Below are 18,338 nucleotides of genomic sequence, written 5' to 3'. Positions count from 1 at the left end.
GAGGGCACAAGAGGGGGTCCCACCGGACAAGAAAGAACGCCCCGATGCGCATTTTGCGGCTAGAAAGCGCCTTGAGGAAGCGGCGCTTTCTAGCCGCGAAACGCGCGTCGGGGCGTTCTTTCTTGTCCGGTGGGACCCCCTCTTGGACACTTTTCTCCGGGCCTTTAAGAAAGCCTGCAGACAGTATCAGCTGCCTACAGATGAATAGGCACGATACTTGACACCAGGGCTGAGAGGCAAAGCTCTGGAGGCGTTTGCTGCCCTCCCTCAAGAACAAGATGGTGACTATGAAGCCATCAAGCAGGCCCTGGTAACAATGTGCCAGCTTACACCCGAGGTTTACCGTAGAAAGTTCTGGAACCTCCAACGTGGCCCACAAGACAGTTACAGTGATGTGGCACATGGACTGGGGACCCGCTTTGACCAGTGGACCCAAGGACTGTCAGTGATCACCTTTGCACAGCTGCGAGACCTGATGATCAAAGACCAGTTCTTACATCTTTGCCCAGCTGAGGTGCGACAGTTTGTGATGGACAGAGAACCCAAAGATGTGACGAAAGCAGCGCAGATTGCCGATGCCTATGAGGCCAACTGTAGATCAGAAGTGCGAAAGCCAGTCACCACCAGCTGGAGAGGGGGTAAGCTTGCAACCAACGCTAGTACCCCTGTCAGCCAACACACCAGAGGTCCTGTCCCTGTGGCCAACAGTACCAGACCTACCACCGAACCTCACCAGTGTTTCCACTGCAAGCAGACTGGCCATATCAGTCCCTACTGCCCAGACAAGCCGAAGAACCCCCCACCCAAGGCCCCAGGGCCTAATGCAGCAGTTCTTATGGTGGGTGGCATGGTTGGGAGGGTGTGTGACAACGTACAGCACGTCACTGTGGGAGGCCATGTTGCTACAGGCCTCAAGGACACCGGGGCTGAACGAACCCTTATCCTACCCGAACTGGCGGCCCCTGAATAAATCATTCCGGGGAAAACCCTGTCACTGGGATTGGGGGCATCAGCTGTCCCTTACCAATGGCCCGGGTTTATATTGATTGGGGTGCCGGGAGCGGGGTGAAGGAAGTGGAGCTGTCTGATAATTTGCCCACTGATGTTTTGTTGGGGACTGATTTGGGGAGGATGGTTGCATACTACGTTCCTGACACCCCTCCCCAATCTATCAAGCATTATATGGGGCAAATATCTGTATGGGGCTATGAGCAGCATTATATGGGGCAAATATCTGTATGGAGCATCTTATGGGGCTATGTTATTTACACCGGAGAAACATGAGTCAAAAATGGGCCACAAATTAGCAAAAAATTACATTTATTGAAAATTCGTATTATAAATTTTCACCTAAAAAATGTATAGGAAATAACAGTTCATAGGAAATACATTGTGACTATATCCGTGAATGCAACCAATGATCCAGGTATACAGAACAGGACACAGGTAAATCAAGTGTTAACATAAAAGTGCATATTACACACACATGAATACTAGTAAGTCCGCTATTGCTATACATTTTTTAGGTGAAAATTAATAATGCGTATTTTCAATACATGTAATTTTTTGCTAATTTGTGGCCAATTTTTGACTCATGTTTCTCCGGTGTAAATAATTTCTGATTGAGTCGCCGTATGTATTTTTAACTGACTCTTATTCCTATTTATGGTGCTATGTGCAGCATTATATGGGGCAAATATCTGTATGGGGCCATATGCAGCATTATATGGGGTAAATATCTGTATGAAGCATCTTATGGGGCCATAATCCACATTTCTGAAGCATTATGCGGGGCAAATGTGTCTATGGAGCATCTTATGGGGTCATAGTCAACATTTGGGCAGAATTATATGGGGCATATTTTAATATGGAGCATCTTATGGAGCCCATCATGAACTGTATGGAGCATTATATGGGGCTCCTGATTCATTATGGATATTCAAAAACACTGAAACTACTGATGTCTCAATTAATTTTACTTTTATTGGTATCTATTTTTATTTTTGAAATTTACCAGTAGCGGCTGCATTTTCCACCCTAGGCTTGTACTCGAGTTATTAAGTTTTCCCAGTTATTTGTGGCAAAATTAGGGGGGGTCGGCTTATACTCAAGTATATATGGTAAATGTATTTATTTCCATTTTCCCATTAGAGTTAGGGTTAGGGTTGGGGCTAAAGTTAGGCTTAGGGTTGGGATTAAAGTTAGGGTTGGGGCTAAAGTTAGGGTTAGGGTTGTGGATAAAGCTAGGGTTGGGGTTGGGGTTAGGGTTTGGATTACATTTACGGTTGGGGTTAGGGTTAGGATTAGAGTTAGAATAAGGGTTAGGGGTGTGTCTCCTTCCCTTCTGAGCTCTGCCATGTACCCAAACAGTGGTTTATCCCCACAAATGGGGTATCAGCGTACTGAGGACAAATTGCACAACTAGATTTGGGGTCCAATTTCTCCTGTTACCCTTGAGAAAATTAAAAAATTGGGGGGAAAAGATCATTTTTGTGAAAAAAAATATGATTTTTTATTTTTATGGCTCTACATTAGAAACTTCTGTGAAGCACTTGGGGCTTCAAAGTGCTCATCACACATCTAGTCAAGTTCCTTAGGGGGTCTACTTTCCAAAATGGTGTCACTTGTGTGGGGTTTCCACTGTTTAAGCACATCAGGGGCTCTTCAAACGCGACATGGTGTCCGATCTCAATTCCAGTAAATTTTGCATTGAAAAGTCAAACGGTGCTCCTTCCTTTTTTAGCTCTGCCATGCGCCCAAACAGTGGATTACCACCTCATATGGGGTAAACTCAGGACAAATTGCACAACAACTTTTGGGGTCTCATTTCTCCTGGTACCCTTGAGAAAATAAAAAATTTGGGGCAAAAAGATCATTTTTCTGAAAAAAATATGATTTTTTATTTTTATAGCTCTACATTATAAACTTCTGTGAAGCACTTGGGGGTTGAAAGTGCTCACGAGACATCTAGATAGGTTCCTTAGGGGTCTACTTTCCAAAATGGTGTCACTTGTGGGGGTTTTCACTGTTTAGGCACATCAGGGGCTCTCCAAACGTGACGTGGTGTCCGATCTCAATTCCAGCAAATTTTGCATTGGAAAGTCAAACGGCGCTCCTTCCCTTCCGAGCTCTGTCATGCGCCCAAACAGTGGTTTACCCCAATATATGGGGTATCGGCATACTCAGGACAAATTCTACAACAACTTTTGTTGTCCAATTTCTCCTGTTACCCTTTGTAAAATAAAACAAATCGGATCTGAAGTAAATTATTTGTGAAAAACATTCCAAAAATTCCTGTGAAGCAGCTGAAGGGTTAGGGCATTTTCTGTCATATAGACCCCTCAAAGTCACTTCAAGTGTCTCTAAAGAAAATGGTTTTGCTAATTTTGTTGTAAAAATGAGAGATCACTTGTCAACTTTTAACCCTTATAACTTCCTAACCAAAAAAAATTATGTTTCCAAAATTTTGCTGATGTAAAGCAGACATGTGGGAAATGTTATTTATTAACTATTTTGTGTGATATGAGTCTCTAATTTAAGGGCATAAGAACTAAAAGTATGAAAATTGCGAAATTTTCAAAATTTTAACCAAATTTAAGTTTTTTTTAAAAAATAAATGCAAGTCATATGAAAGAAATTTTACCACTATCATAAAGTACAATATGTCACAAGAAAACTTTCTCAGAATCACAAGGATCCGTTGAAGCATTTCAGAGTTATGACCTCAAGTGACAGTAGTCAGAATTGAAAAAAATGGCCTGATCAGGAAGTTGAAAACAGGCTTCGGGGTGAAGGGGTTAATGCACTTGCTTTTCTATTTATTTTCATTAGAGTATATGCACATAGTGCTTTTTCTTTGGTTTCAATTACCTGTAAGGCTATGTGCACATGGAATATATGCTAGTTTTTACAGTACAAAAAAAGTGAATGAGATCCAGAGAAGTCTCACTGCTTATTTTTTCTTTGCAGATTTGCAGCAAATTCAAATCTGCATAATGTCAATTCTTGCAGCATATTTCACCCATACTAACGGGGGAAAATATGTAATAAAAGCATGGTAAAAACATAAAAAAATAAATGTATTTTACACAGAGTCCTTCCTGCCAACACATTAGGACATGCAGCAGAATTTTCTCCTTCAAATCTTGAATGTGGGCACATAGCTTTAGTCCCTGTCCTGTGTCCCCCCATTCATTATAAGTCCTTTAAAGCAACATAATGAATTTGGGTGTGGGAGAAGACATTATCAGGCATTGAGCATCCTTCGCCACCTCCCAATTTATTACAAGTTCCTGACAGAGTCTTCTCCCACCTTTCAGTTCATTATAAAATGTCCTATGCACCTTATCGGCTCCTCTCCTCAATAAATCTTAAGTCCCCAATAGCATCACAATGAATTGTGAGAATGTGAGAGGATGCTACCAGGGGCTTAACCCCCTCCTCCACCACCCAATTCATTTCACATCCATATCTTATGTCCTTCTCCCCCTCTTCCTTTTCATAAGTCCATTATAAGTCCCCCTTACTCCCATCCCAATCACCCACATCCATCATTGTCTTCTCCACCACCCCATCATTGTTCTCCCCACCACCTCCATCATTGCACTCTCCAACAACCATTGTTCTTCCGAACCACTCCCATCATTGTCCTCTCCCCCACCTGCATCATTTCCCTTTCTACCATCCCATTATTGCTTTCCCCATCATTGCCCTTTCTACCACCTCCATCATTGCCTTCTCCCTCATCAACCCCACCATTGACCTTTCCACCACCTCCATCATTGCATTCTCCCTCACCGCCTCCATCATTGCCCTCTCCCCCACCCCTATCATTGTTCTCCCCCACAACCCCATCATTGTCCTTTCCACCACCTTCATCATTGCCTTATTCTCTTCCACCCCATCATTGCCCTTTCCACCTCTATCATTGCCTTCTCCCCCACCACCCCATCATTGTCTTCTCCCCATCATTGCCCTTTCCACCACCACCATCATTGCCTTCTCCCCCACCATTCCCATCATTGCCCTTTCCATCACCTCCATCATTGTTTTCTCCCCCACCACTCCATCATTGCCTCCTCCCTCACCACCCCCATTATTGCTCTCTCCTTCAACTACATACACACACACCACCGCACACACACAGTTCGCGCATCACTCACCTCTCTGCACACTCTCCGACAGCCGCAGTGCACACACACAGCACCACTCACCTCTACACATGCAACACACACTCACAGCACCATTCACCTCTCACCACGTTTCCTGCAGCTGCAGCATTACTGTCGTTGGCAGCTTCCCTTCTCTGGCACAGCCGTACACTGAATGATGATGTCATCCAGCCATGCGACTGTGGCAGGAAGCAGAACAGATCCTTGCAGGCCCGCTCCGCTGCCATTTTCTCCTATATTCAGCGGAGCTGCAGGGATCGCTCCCTGCCCGCCGCACATGAGGGCAATCTGGCCAGAGACCCCCCCCCGGGACCTCAAAGCCAGAGAAACAGTCCAGATTGCCGTCATTATTAGACCCCTCCAGGGGCCCCCTCCACCTCCAGGCCCTGGTGCAGATGCACCGGTTGCACATGCAGTATGTCCACCTCTGGCGCATGCGCTGTCTACGGCGGCCATTTTCCTGGAGTGCACCGAATTGAAAAGTATGGAAAGTGTGGGGCTCCAGGCTTTCACAAAATGTCGGCGTAGCCCCCACCCCACCAATCACCACCTAATACCAGCCTGAGGCCCACAGCATCACCCCACTCCTACATTTGCCAACAACGTCTTCTACCAGCCCGGGGCTCGCAGCATCTCATGCCTCTGCCTGCTTCCTACAGCAGTAACCCTGCCACCTGGGACCCCAAACCACATCCGCCGCTACCCATGTAAGCTACTGTAAAAGTGGATTATAAGAAGCATCACAATTTTATGTAAAAAAAATCCTATTTCCTATTTCCCTTTCCAAAATGTCTGGTGCGTTTTATAATCCGGTGCATTTTATAATCCATCAAAAACAGTAAACCTTAAAATACCCAGACACAAATTTGTGCAGAAGTGCAAACCTGTAGGTTAAAGGGAACCTGTCAGCAGGTTTTTGGGATGTAATCTAGACAGCAGGTGATAGAGGCTACAACACAGAATTCAGGGATGTGTCACTTGTCAAAGTGCGGTCTGTTGTTCACTGACTGTGAAGGTTTTATCACTAAGAGATTAACTTTGCTGGACTAGACCAGTAATGCCCCTTCCTTTGATAAGCAACTCACTGTCTATGGACTTTGTGCACAGAGAGTCTGGTGTGGGTGGGGTTAGCTGTGGTGTGGGTGGGGTTAGCTTTCTCAGCTCTGCTTCATTCCAAACCTAAAGGTTTTAATTGTGCCAGAATGATTGCACCAATAAACTAAACGATACAAAGTTGGATTCAGATTATTTTTACCTACTGCTGCTCTCGGATGAGGTAGCAAAAACCTGCTGATAGATTCGCTTTAAGTTGCCACCTCCTTTAATCATGTTTATGTAAATTACTAGGACATTGTAGTATTGCAGTATATTTATTTCCCTGATCATTTTTTACAGGGGTCTGCTCTTGTTTACCATCTGTTTGCACACATGCCGTTTTGGACAAGATAGGATCCATGATATATCTTCTCCTGATATTAGGCTGGAGTACATGTTATCTGTTATAGTACTCAGGGGGTCAGTTGGCAGCAAACAATAGGATTTATATTTGACCAAGATTGGTGTATTCGCACACTTAGCACTTTTTGGTAATTTTTCCTGTTCTACATATGTCGTGAAGTATTAGCTTCCCTTTTTTTCCCTCGGGTAAAATTCTTTATGTCTAGTCTATTTAGCCATATCATTGTTTTAAATGTTTTTAAATGTATGTCTTGCCTGGCTCTGTTTATGGATTATGATTTTTGTACAATAAAATTGATTATTTAAGGTGAATCCTATTGGTTTGCATATCTTCCCTCTTTGTTCAGTAATTATTTATATGCAATGGCTGATCCCTAATTTGTGTATTGGATTGGTGCCCGCTTTTCTTTCTCTCTATATCTCCTTTAGGCCAGTTTCACACGTCCAGATAATTCCGGTACCGGAAAAATCGGTACCAGAATTATCCGTGTCCGTGTGCCGGTGCATTTCTGTGGCACATAAGTGTGGCACACGTGCGACACATGTGTGCCGCCCGTGTGCCCACTGGGTACCACACGCACCGTGCAGGAGACAGCACTAAAGTTTAGCGCTGTCCCCTGCATCTGGTGCTGAAGCCGCGATTCATATCTTCCCTGCAGCAGCGTTTGCTGTAGAGAAGATATGAATAATCATGTGTAAAATAAAGATCTATGTGTCCAAAACCCCTCCAACCCCCTGTGCGCCCCCCCCCCCTGCTGTTATTAAAATACTCACCTGGCTCCCTCGCTGGCTGGCGCTGCTTCCTGTCCTGGCCGCACCTTCTACTGTATGAGCGGTCACGTGGGGCCGCTCATTTACAGTAATGAATATGCGGCTCAACCCCTATGGGAGGGGGGTGGGAGGGGGCTGGGCACATAGATCTTTATTTTACACACGATTATTCATATCTTCTCTACAGCAAACGCTGCTGCAGGGAAGATATGAATGGCGGCTTCAGCACCAGTGGGGGGGACAGCGCTTACAGTAGCGCTGTCTCCTGCACGGCACACGGACTGCACACGGACAACGTCCGTGTGCGGTACGTGTTTTACACGGACCCATTGACTTTAATGGGTCCGTGTAATCCGTGCGCTCCCACGAACACTGACATGTCTCCGTGTTTGGCACACGGAGACACGGTCCGCAAAAAATCAATGACATCTGCACAGATGCATTGATTTCACTGTGTCTATGTGTGTCAGTGGCTCCGGTACGTGAGGAAACTGTCACCTCACGTACCGGAGCCACTGACGTGTGAAACCGGCCTTAACCAGCTGAGGTGGAAAGTTTGACTTGCGATGTGGACAATGCTCCACTGATTGCAGCTCAGTAGATTTTACTTATATGCAGCTGAGGTGAAGATAAGAACCCATAAGAACCCACGGACAAGTGTTGTTGTGTTTTTGAAAGAAAGAAGCCATGTTTTTTTTAATGCTGTTAAACTATATCTAATTTATGATCATGTTTTTTAAGGTTTCAAAAGTGCTGGAAAGTCTTAGAACTAACGAGCCATCTGAGGTAGACTGCTGCAAATATTTTCCTCTGCTTGTTGAAAAACTCGACAAAATGAACAAACTTCCTGCTCTGTTTTTTGCGTAAGTGCATTTTCTTTATTTAAAAAAACAAACATACATCCAAAGTAAGTTAACACTTCATTAGTCGTATTTTTGTTAAATTTACTTGTATTTATGATGCTGTATAAATAATGTAAAGGATAGGTATATTCTTAGGATACGCCATAAATATTATAATGGTGGAGGTCTGACTCCTCCCCACTCCTTTGTGCCACTGTGTGAAGGTTTAGGCTATGTGCACACGTTGCAGATTAGGCTTAGGAATTTCTGGTGCGGATTCTACCTCTCCTGGCAGAAAATGCACCTGCGGATTTGTCGTGTTTTTTGTGCGGTTCCGCAGCTTTTTTTGTGCGTTTTTGCTGTGGTTTTCTTGCGGATTTGTTGCGTTTTTTACCCCTGCGGTTTTCTATAATGGAATGGGTACAAAAACGCTGCAGATTCACAAAAAAGAAGTGACATGCTACTTCTGCGTTTTCGCAGCGGATTTTCCGCAAAGTGTGCACAGCATTTCTTTTCTCATTGATTTACATTGTACTGTTAATCAATTGCGGATCTGCAGTGTTTCTGCACTGCAAAAAGCGCTGCGGATCCGCAGAGAATCCGCAACGTGTGCACATATCCTTAGGGCTCTCCTGCAGGCACTGTTTCCATTTACCAGATGTTTAAACTCTACAAAAACTGCCCTTATTAAAGTCTCTAATGATCTACTAACAGCTAAATCTAACGGTCACTACTCCCTGCGGATTCTCCTGGATCTCTCTGCAGGATTCGACACTGAGGACCATTAGCTCCTCCTCACAATATTGTGCTCTCTGGACCTCAAAGAAACTGCTCTCTTGGCTCTCTTCCTACCTCTCAGACCATGCATCCACTGAATGTATAATTTACCAACTTTTCTTCTTCTTCTCCTCTTCCCCTTACTGTTGGGTTTCCTCAAAGTTCAGTCCTAGGCCCCACCCCACTGTTCTCTCTAAACACTGCCCCTATGGAGCAAACCATAAGCAGATTTGGTTTCCTGTACAATGTAAATGCTGATGACATGCAATTATACACATCTTCTCCTGACATTACATCCAGCTTAATCCAAAATACCAGTGACTTTCTGTCTGCTGTCTCTATCACCATGTCCTCCCTCTATCTGAAACGGAATTTCTCCCAAAAACTCATGTCTTCTCCCTCTGGTAACCTATATACAGTACCTATACCCAAAATTGCAATTGCCTTGTGTGGTTTAACCATAACTCCCAACAGCATGCTCTCTGTCTTTGGGTCATATTTCACACAGAACTTTCCTTTACTCCCTATATCCGTTCACTCACTCACTCACTCACTCAAGTCAGCTGCACCTTAAAAACAACTCCAGAATCCAAAGTTTTCTCACCTTTGAAACTGCAAAATTTCTTACTGTCGCTATTATGCATTCTCGTCTTCAACTCTCTGCTAATCAGTCTCTTTCTGCTCTCCAATTCATTCTGAATTCGCCAGGCAGGCGCTATGCTAATTGCAGTCATTACAGCCATCCTTTGCCAGTCATTGCACTGGTTACCCATCTACTACAGAGTACAATATAAACCTTTCTCTCACACATAAAGATCTCCATAGTTCTGCATCACACTATTTCTCCTCCCTCATCACTGTCTATCATCCTAGCCATGGTCTCCATTCTGCAACTGACCTAAGACTAACGTCTTCTATAATCCAAACCTCTCACTTTCATCTCCAAGACTTCTCTCATTTTTGGATTGCACTACCCCAGACAATCCAATTAATACCTAAACCCCACATTTTTAACCTTTATTTAAAAACACATCTCTTTAGACAGGCCTATCACCTCACTTCACTAATCTAACTAATCCATGTTCCCACTTTCTAAATTTTCCTCGGATCAACCCCTACTATTCATCTCTCTCCATATCCTTCATGCTCCCAATAGCTCTTCGTAATTGCACTTAAATACTGGCTGATGACTGATTCATGCAGTTTTAGTTTTATTTGAACATCCCTATTTTTATAATGATGGCTGGACTATACATGGACAACACATTTTACCTATGGTGTCCCCTCCATTTCCTTATAGAGTGTAAACTTATGATCTGGGACCTCACTCCTCCTGTAACTGTTGAACTATGAGTTACATTGTAATGTTTTTCTTGTCTGTGCAAGTCTCCATTCAATTGTAATGTGCTACTGAATATGATAGCCCTAAATAAATAAGATTATTATTATTATTATTCCTCAGTCTTTCTGTAAACTGTCTAGATAGTGCATGCGGCAGGTGTCAATTTTAAAGGCCATGCAGGTAGACAGAGGAATATAAATACTGTAAGCTTCAGTACTCACTCCTGTGCCCTGCCCCTTCAAACGTTCGATCTCCAGGTTGCGGAGAGTCATATCGCCACTGATTAGATATTGATCTGCTATCTTAAGAATATGCCATCAGTCTTTTGATTGTAGGACAAAAGTTTCTAAAAAAGTATTGCAAATTACTAGATAATTAAGTACAGTCAATTAGGTGAAATTTGTAGTATGTTGGCTACCAATGTAGTGATTTTCATTGATTTGGCCTCATGTAAGAATGTTCCCTTAGAAGCTGATTTCAGCACTTGGAAATTAAATCAATTTGAAATGGTTGTCCACTGCTGGACTATGCCATTTGCGTAACCCCTAGTGAATGATCAAAAGAAAAATATAAATCAAACCAATATTTGGTGTGACCGCCCATTGACTTCAAAGTAGCATGAAACCATGAGTTCTAGTTACTTCCAAGCAGTTTTTGAAGGAACTCAGCAGGAAAGTTGTTCCAAACAACTTGGAGAACTAATCTCAGATCTGTAAATGTAGACATTCTTCCTGCCCCTTCAAGTAATCAGATAGAATTGATCAATTGTGGTGCCATATCATTATTTCCAGGAGTTCTTGTTGTTCTTTATGTAGGTGATATACACAGCTTACCTTCTCCCCTATCTGCACAATATACTGTGTACAGGTTATAGCGCACGTACACAAAACTCTCCCACAGAAGTCTTCTCCAAATACCAGTTCCCTCCTGATGATGTAGTAAAGCATAGCTCAGAACCATTGTCAACAGAGGCAGCTCTAAAGAGAGAGCGGTTCCATAATCTTATACAGAAAATAGATTATAAGACAAATAAAGCAAATCAAAAAATAAAACTTGTCGGCATCTGGTTTAATTATTGGCAAGAAAAATAGTTGATATGTACCATTTAGTGTGTCCTTAACATGTCACGAAATAAAACAAGGAATAAGGTAGTTATGATGTTGGATATCACACCAATCTCCAGTGCTATAACATTATATAGAACTAGCTATTGAACCCGTTCTACGCCCGGGTGGCGAGCATTTATATTGGTATATTGTCTCCATCCTGGTATGTGCTGCTCCATCCTGCGTCCCCATCCTGTCATGCGCTGCTCCATCCTGCGTCCCCATCCTGTCATGTGCTGCTCCATCCTACGTTCCCCTTCCTGTCATGCGCTGCTCCCATCCTGCGTCCCCATCCTGTCATGCGCTGCTCCCATCCTGCGTCCCCATCCTGTGATGCGCTGCTCCCATCCTGTGATGCGCTGCTCCCATCCTGCGTCCCCATCCTGTCATATGCTGCTCCATCCTGCGTCCCCATCCTGTCATGTGCTGCTCCATCCTGCGTCCCCATCCTTGTGCTGCTGCATCCTGCGTCCCCATCCTTATGTGCTGCTGCATCCTGCGTCCCCATCCTTATGTGCTGCTGCATCCTGCGTCCCCATCCTTATGTGCTGCTGCATCCTGCGTCCCCATCCTTATGTGCTGCTCCATCCTGCGTCCCCATCCTTATGTACTGCTGCATCCTGCGTCCCCATCCTTATGTGCTGCTGCATCCTGCGTCCCCATCCTTATGTTCATGCTGCATCCTGCGTCCCCATCCTTATGTGCTGCTGCATCCTGTGTCCCCATCCTTATGTGCTGCTCCATCCTGCGTCCCCATCCTTATGTGCTGCTGCATCCTGCGTCCCCATCCTTATGTACTGCTGCATCCTGCGTCCCCATCCTTATGTGCTGCTGCATCCTGCATCCCCATCCTTATGTTCATGCTGCATCCTGCGTCCCCATCCTTATGTTCATGCTGCATCCTGCGTCCCCATCCTTATGTTCATGCTGCATCCTGCGTCCCCATCCTTATGTGCTGCTCCATCCTGCGTCCCCATCCTTATGTGCTGCTCCATCCTGCATCCCCATCCTTATGTGCTGCTGCATCCTGCGTCCCCATCCTTATGTGCTGCTCCCATCCTGCGTCCCCATCCTTATGTTCATGCTGCATCCTGCGTCCCCATCCTTATGTGCTGCTCCCATCCTGCGTCCCCATCCTTATGTTCATGCTGCATCCTGCGTCCCCATCCTTATGTGCTGCTGCATCATGCGTCCCCATCCTTATGTGCTGCTCCCATCCTGCGTCCCCATCCTTATGTTCATGCTGCATCCTGCGTCCCCATCCTTATGTTCATGCTGCATCCTGCGTCCCCATCCTTATGTGCTGCTCCATCCTGCGTCCCCATCCTTATGTGCTGCTCCATCCTGCGTCCCCATCCTTATGTGCTGCTCCATCCTGCGTCCCCATCCTTATGTGCTGCTCCATCCTGCGTCCCCATCCTTATGTGCTGCTCCATCCTGCGTCCCCATCCTTATGTGCTGCTCCATCCTGCGTCCCCATCCTTATGTGCTGCTGCATCCTGCGTCCCCATCCTTATGTTCATGCTGCATCCTGCGTCCCCATCCTTATGTGCTGCTGCATCCTGCGTCCCCATCCTTATGTGCTGCTCCCATCCTGCGTCCCCATCCTTATGTTCATGCTGCATCCTGCATCCCCATCCTTATGTTCATGCTGCATCCTGCGTCCCCATCCTTATGTGCTGCTCCATCATGCGTCCCCATCCTTATGTGCTTGCTCCATCCTGCGTCCCCATCCTTATGTGCTGCTCCATCCTGCGTCCCCATCCTTATGTGCTGCTGCATCCTGCGTCCCCATCCTTATGTGCTGCTCCATCCTGCGTCCCCATCCTTATGTGCTGCTCCATCCTGCGTCCCCATCCTTATGTGCTGCTCCATCCTGCGTCCCCATCCTTATGTGCTGCTCCATCCTGCATCCCCATCCTTATGTGCTGCTGCATCCTGCATCCCCATCCTTATGTGCTGCTCCATCCTGCGTCCCCATACTGCCTCTGACCCGCTCTGCGCCGAGTGCTGGGGGGCCTGAGCAGGCGGGGACACCGGCGCGCTGTGGGGGTCAGGTGCCGGTATCGCCGCCAGCTAAGGCCCCCCCAGCACTTACTATACTCACCTGTCCGGCGTTCCATCGCTGAGCGCCGCTATCTTCCCGGTCTCCTGGCTGTGACTGTTCAGTCAGAGGGCGGCGCCGGCGCGCATTAAGCGCGTCATCGCGCCCTCTGAACTGAAGGTTACAGGCCGAAGACCGGGAAGATGGCGCCGCTCAGTGATGGAACGGGGACAGGTGAATATAGGCCGATACTCACCCTCCTGGCAATCCCTGCTTATGCGGTGGAGATCGCGGTGTGCGTTCAGTGTGAACGCACACCGCGATCTCCCGGGAGCGTCGCTCTGTGAGGCCCAGACTGCGCCGGCGCTTGCGCTTGCGCAGTCTATAGAGGCTTCGGACAGAGTGACGCTCCCAGCGTTATATTATAGCTGTCGGGCACAATGCGTCTGGTTTCTATTCAGTTTCATTCAATAAAATTATTTACTGTGCAGACAAACTATTAATCAAAAAATGATTTGACTTTTAATGTGTTGTCTTTTTAGATTTAAACTAGATTTAGTGGAAAATTTAGCGAAGACGCTGTACAAACATCTGAGTCATAAGTTGGAAATGAGACGGTCTGAGGAGGAGACGAAAAATATCCAGAAACTTCAAGCAAAAGCAGAAAAATTAGGAAAGACCCTTCAGTAAGTGCAATTATGCAACATCGTGATCATTATGCATCACACTGAGAGGCGGAATCTCACCCTTTTATGAATTTATACGTGAAGAGGATCTCTCACTTACCATAAATATGTAATTTTTTACCCGTTGTAAATGCAGCTCTTCTCCTGAATCTCACATTGTTCCAAATCTTCTCTATGCCTGATATATTGCCTCCTCTTTACTGCACATAATTTGTCTTTATAGACAAGTAGTCTGCAACTCTTCTTTATGACAGTCTTCTTGAAGGCCATACCCATTTGGATAAAAGTGTAGATTTATATACAGGGCGAGAGGGCTATATCTTAGAAATGGAGAGGTGCAGGAATAAGGAAAAGAGTGACATTTAGAACAGTTAAAGTTAAAAAATGACATAATAAGTGACAGGTCCTTTTTGGGCTGTAAACATTGCCCTTGCATTACACTGAAATAAATCGACCTTTATTATTTATTATTAACAGATGTGATTTCTACTGATTGATTAAAGACCAGAATATATGTTAACCTTAAATCTCTAATTTATACAGTTTACATAACAATATAATCTACATAAAAAAGTTTAATATCTGTGTATATTACATTCCTTAACTTAGTGATCCTCACTTACAGCCTGTCCAGACTTCATTCATTATTCTGCTAATCCCTTTCGGAAACAGTCTATAGTTGACGGATGCACTAATAACAGGATGCTCATGTAATGCAACTTAGTGCAGACATTTTTGTGAAAATTCACCTAAATGTCATTGACATTGATTCCTGCAAGCTCCCTTTAAGTAAATGGGACGACTGCAAAAATGTTTGGAACAAATTTGCAGTATGTGAATATACCCTAAGGCTGTATTCACACATCTGTTTGTCCTTGTCCATAATGCACAGATTGGCCGTGGGGTCCCTCGACCAATCTCAACACCCTCATGGGCATACATAAAGCTGACAAGTTTGGGTAAGAAGACCCAAGTCCGGTCCATACATTACAGTCCATATTTGAACCACAATATATGGATGTGTGAATCCGGCCTAAGAGCTTTGCTAAAATTGGAAAGTTGGTATTTCCAGTATCAAATGAATGAATGAAAATTAAAGGGAACCTGTCATCACCAGGATTGTGCATAGTAACGTACACACAGTGTCAGGTCGGCGCCGTTATACTGAATACAATGATACGTTGGTGTCAGGGCTCGCGGAACGCACCAAATAATAAGATAGGTAGAATAAGGTGCGTTCGCAGCCCGGGGTCCACTGTGCAGAGATGGAGCCTGCTGCCAAGTAATGACGGACTATATGGCGGTACAATGTGACTACACACACGGGTTAACTTCACCCTGTGTGAAGGAAGCGAACCCTGTTAAGTCACAGGGCTGCGGTACCGCACACAAGAGCACGAGCAAGGAGTCTCCGAGCTCAGTCCTAAGACTTGGGATGTGAGTCTGTGTAGACTACTTGCGGTCGACACCGTAACTGGGGTGTCAGGGTTACCAAAATAATAACTAAAGAATGCACGAGAGTGCGTGCGGTGCCGCACTGGCGGACGCCACTAACCACCCAGGCTTGGGTCAGGAAAGCGATGTGAAAGCGCACGGCGCCGCACTGGCAGACACAGCAACTAGACGCTGTATTGGTGTGTAACGTGCTGTTGGGTAAGTCGGGCGCTAGACAGCAATCATACACCTTCCGCGAACAGTCATCCAATAGGGAGGGTTTTTTAAGGAACGAATTTCACTCACAACACATAACACGTTTACAAATGTACACTAGGGCATGGCCGTGCGGCCATGCGAGCCTTTAATAGCTGCAGCACGTATAGGACCTTTCAAAGAAGGACCAATGGAATTGCTGCAGTACCTGAGCATGTGACCCTAGATCTCCACTGAGAGATCTTGCCATGGGCATGCTCAGTGTGCAAAGCAGAACTTAGTCCTAGTACCTACAGGACCTTCCATGAGAAGGACCAATGGAAGTCGCTGCAGTACCTGAGCATGTGACCCTAGATCTCCACTGAGAGATCTTACCCCGGACATGCTCAGTGTGTGCAAAGTAGGACTTAGTCCCAGAAGCGTCTGCTCACCGCTGCCCAGCACTGGCTTCAATGGCAGAAGCTGGAAAAGCAGCAGTAACGCTATGCACAGAGTGAGACTGAGCAAGACGCTGGGACCGACATCTCTGCTGAGCAGACTCCACTGCGGCTGGAAAAGAATGGAAGACCGCAGCAGAGATGGTTTGAGATTCCCCCTGTGCAGAGGCGGGAACTTGACACCTAACACTTGGTTGATTAAATCCGTCTTATGGTTGTTCTTTAATCTTTATTTTCAGTTTTGTGTTAATGAGATACTTATACAGTACCATAAGGCGGGGTTGGTGTATGTGGTGCTCTGATTAGATATTGATAATACTGACTGCTGACTGGTCCCTGATCCCTCACTGTCCTGCCCCCTAGTGTGCATAATGAATGCCTAAGGCTACGTTCACATTAGCGTCATGCGACGCTGCGTCGCCGACGCACGACAACGCATGCGTCATGCGCCCCTATCTTTATCATTGGGGACGCATGCGTTGCGTTGTCGTGCGTTTTCGGTAAAACGCACGACGCATGCGTCGTTTCACCGCACCTGGGTGGCGTCGGAGACGCTACCATGTAGCATTTTTGTAGCGTCCAAAAAACGCGCGCGTCGCACTTGCGTCGCTCGTGCGTCGTCAATGCGTTACAATTTCCCTTTGAAACCTATTGACAACGCACTTGCGTCGCCGGTGTGCGTCGTGCGTGCGTTGTGCGACGCATGCGTCGTTAGATAAAATGAAACAAAAAAGTGTCTAGACAGTGTCTAGACAGTGCAAACAGTGAGAAAAACATCCCCCATATATAAAGAAAATGTTGGATTGTTTGTCACTTCTGCTGCAGGCTACACAACAGACCAGACACCCAAAAAGACTGTCTTTCCCTCCGCTGTCCAGAGATGTAAGTATAGAATGATTGTGTGCATTTTCTACATGTTTTTTAAAATTATTTTTTCAAGTTGTGTTTTATATTCTGCACTGTGGTTAAAGATATTGTTGTATTTTTAGTCTGGTTGTGATGTATGGCGTTGTATAGGATGGCGTTTCATTGTCTGCGGCCTTGATTATTGTTCTTTCAAGGATAGATTTTTCTTTTCCATTTTTTGGTTTGGTGCTGTTTTTTGTATTCAGTTGTGATGTTTTATTCTTGCGTTATATGATGGCGTTTAATAGTCTCCGGCCCTGTCGGTTTAATTATAAAGTATGGTAGTATAGAATGATTCTGAGCCCTTTTATTACATTTATTAATTTTTTATTGCAAGTTGTGTATTATGTTCAGCACTGTGGTTGTGTAAAGACATCGTTGTATGTTTCTGGTTGCGATGTATGGCGTTGTATGCCCTTTTATTGTCTCTGGCCCTGTCGGTTTTATTGTAAAGTATGGTGTGTTATTAATGTTTCTGCCCTTAATTTTTGGGGGTTGTTAATTTTTTCCTTTCAAAAATCTATTGTGTTTTTTGTGTTGCTCCGTGCATACTGTACTTTTAAAAAAAAAAAAAAAAAAATTTTTGGGATTTCTACATTGGGTCTGTTGTAGATTAGTTTTCTTATCTTTAGGCTTTTGTTTACTCTGGCATCGGGTTGTCTCTGCCATTGTTTCTTTAATTTAATCAATGTGGCAGTGTTGTTTGCTCAGCGTTAGTTCACTTGGAGTGCAATGTTCTTTGTGGTTTAAATGTTTTTTTTATTTTTTTTTATATATTGCTGGATTGTGCATAGGAGCATAGTATCAATGTTATTTTGTTCTTTATTTCAGAATTGCATTAGTCATGGCCAGCGGCAGCGATTCGAGCAACACCCCACCGCTGAGGAGTCCGGTGAGTACATGATCTACTATTACTATATTCGCTGTCATTTGTACATGGGTCACTCAACTTTTTGGTAAACTATTTTGCAGGCTTCTTCAAGTGAGGAGGAGAACCAGGAGGAAGAGAGGGAGCAGCAGCAGGGACGACGGGGCCAAGCTGTGGTTGCAGGACGGAGAGTAAGTTTTTCTTTCAAACCTATTCTTTTTTTTTGTTTAATTTTTTTGTTTTTGCGGGTATGGGGGATGGTGGGAGGTTGTGGTGTTGT

The 18,338-nt window shown here is 45.0% G+C and overlaps 1 protein-coding gene across 1 annotated transcript in view; it reads left to right on the top strand.

The window, feature by feature from the left end:
• Nucleotides 1-18,338, top strand: part of LOC138656877 (probable ATP-dependent RNA helicase DDX60) — a 375,810-nt gene that overhangs the window by 221,226 nt on the left and 136,246 nt on the right. Inside the window, exons 26-27 of the mRNA XM_069744200.1 lie at nucleotides 8,142-8,263; nucleotides 14,054-14,197. Coding sequence (XP_069600301.1) covers nucleotides 8,142-8,263; nucleotides 14,054-14,197 — 266 coding nt within the window. The remainder of the gene's footprint in view (nucleotides 1-8,141; nucleotides 8,264-14,053; nucleotides 14,198-18,338) is intronic.

This window comes from Ranitomeya imitator, chromosome 1 (assembly GCF_032444005.1).
Source record: "Ranitomeya imitator isolate aRanImi1 chromosome 1, aRanImi1.pri, whole genome shotgun sequence".
In the NCBI taxonomy this organism is placed as follows: domain Eukaryota; kingdom Metazoa; phylum Chordata; class Amphibia; order Anura; family Dendrobatidae; genus Ranitomeya; species Ranitomeya imitator.
The sequence above is the reverse complement of the archived record's forward strand: the minus strand, read 5'-3'. Positions and strand labels throughout refer to the sequence as shown.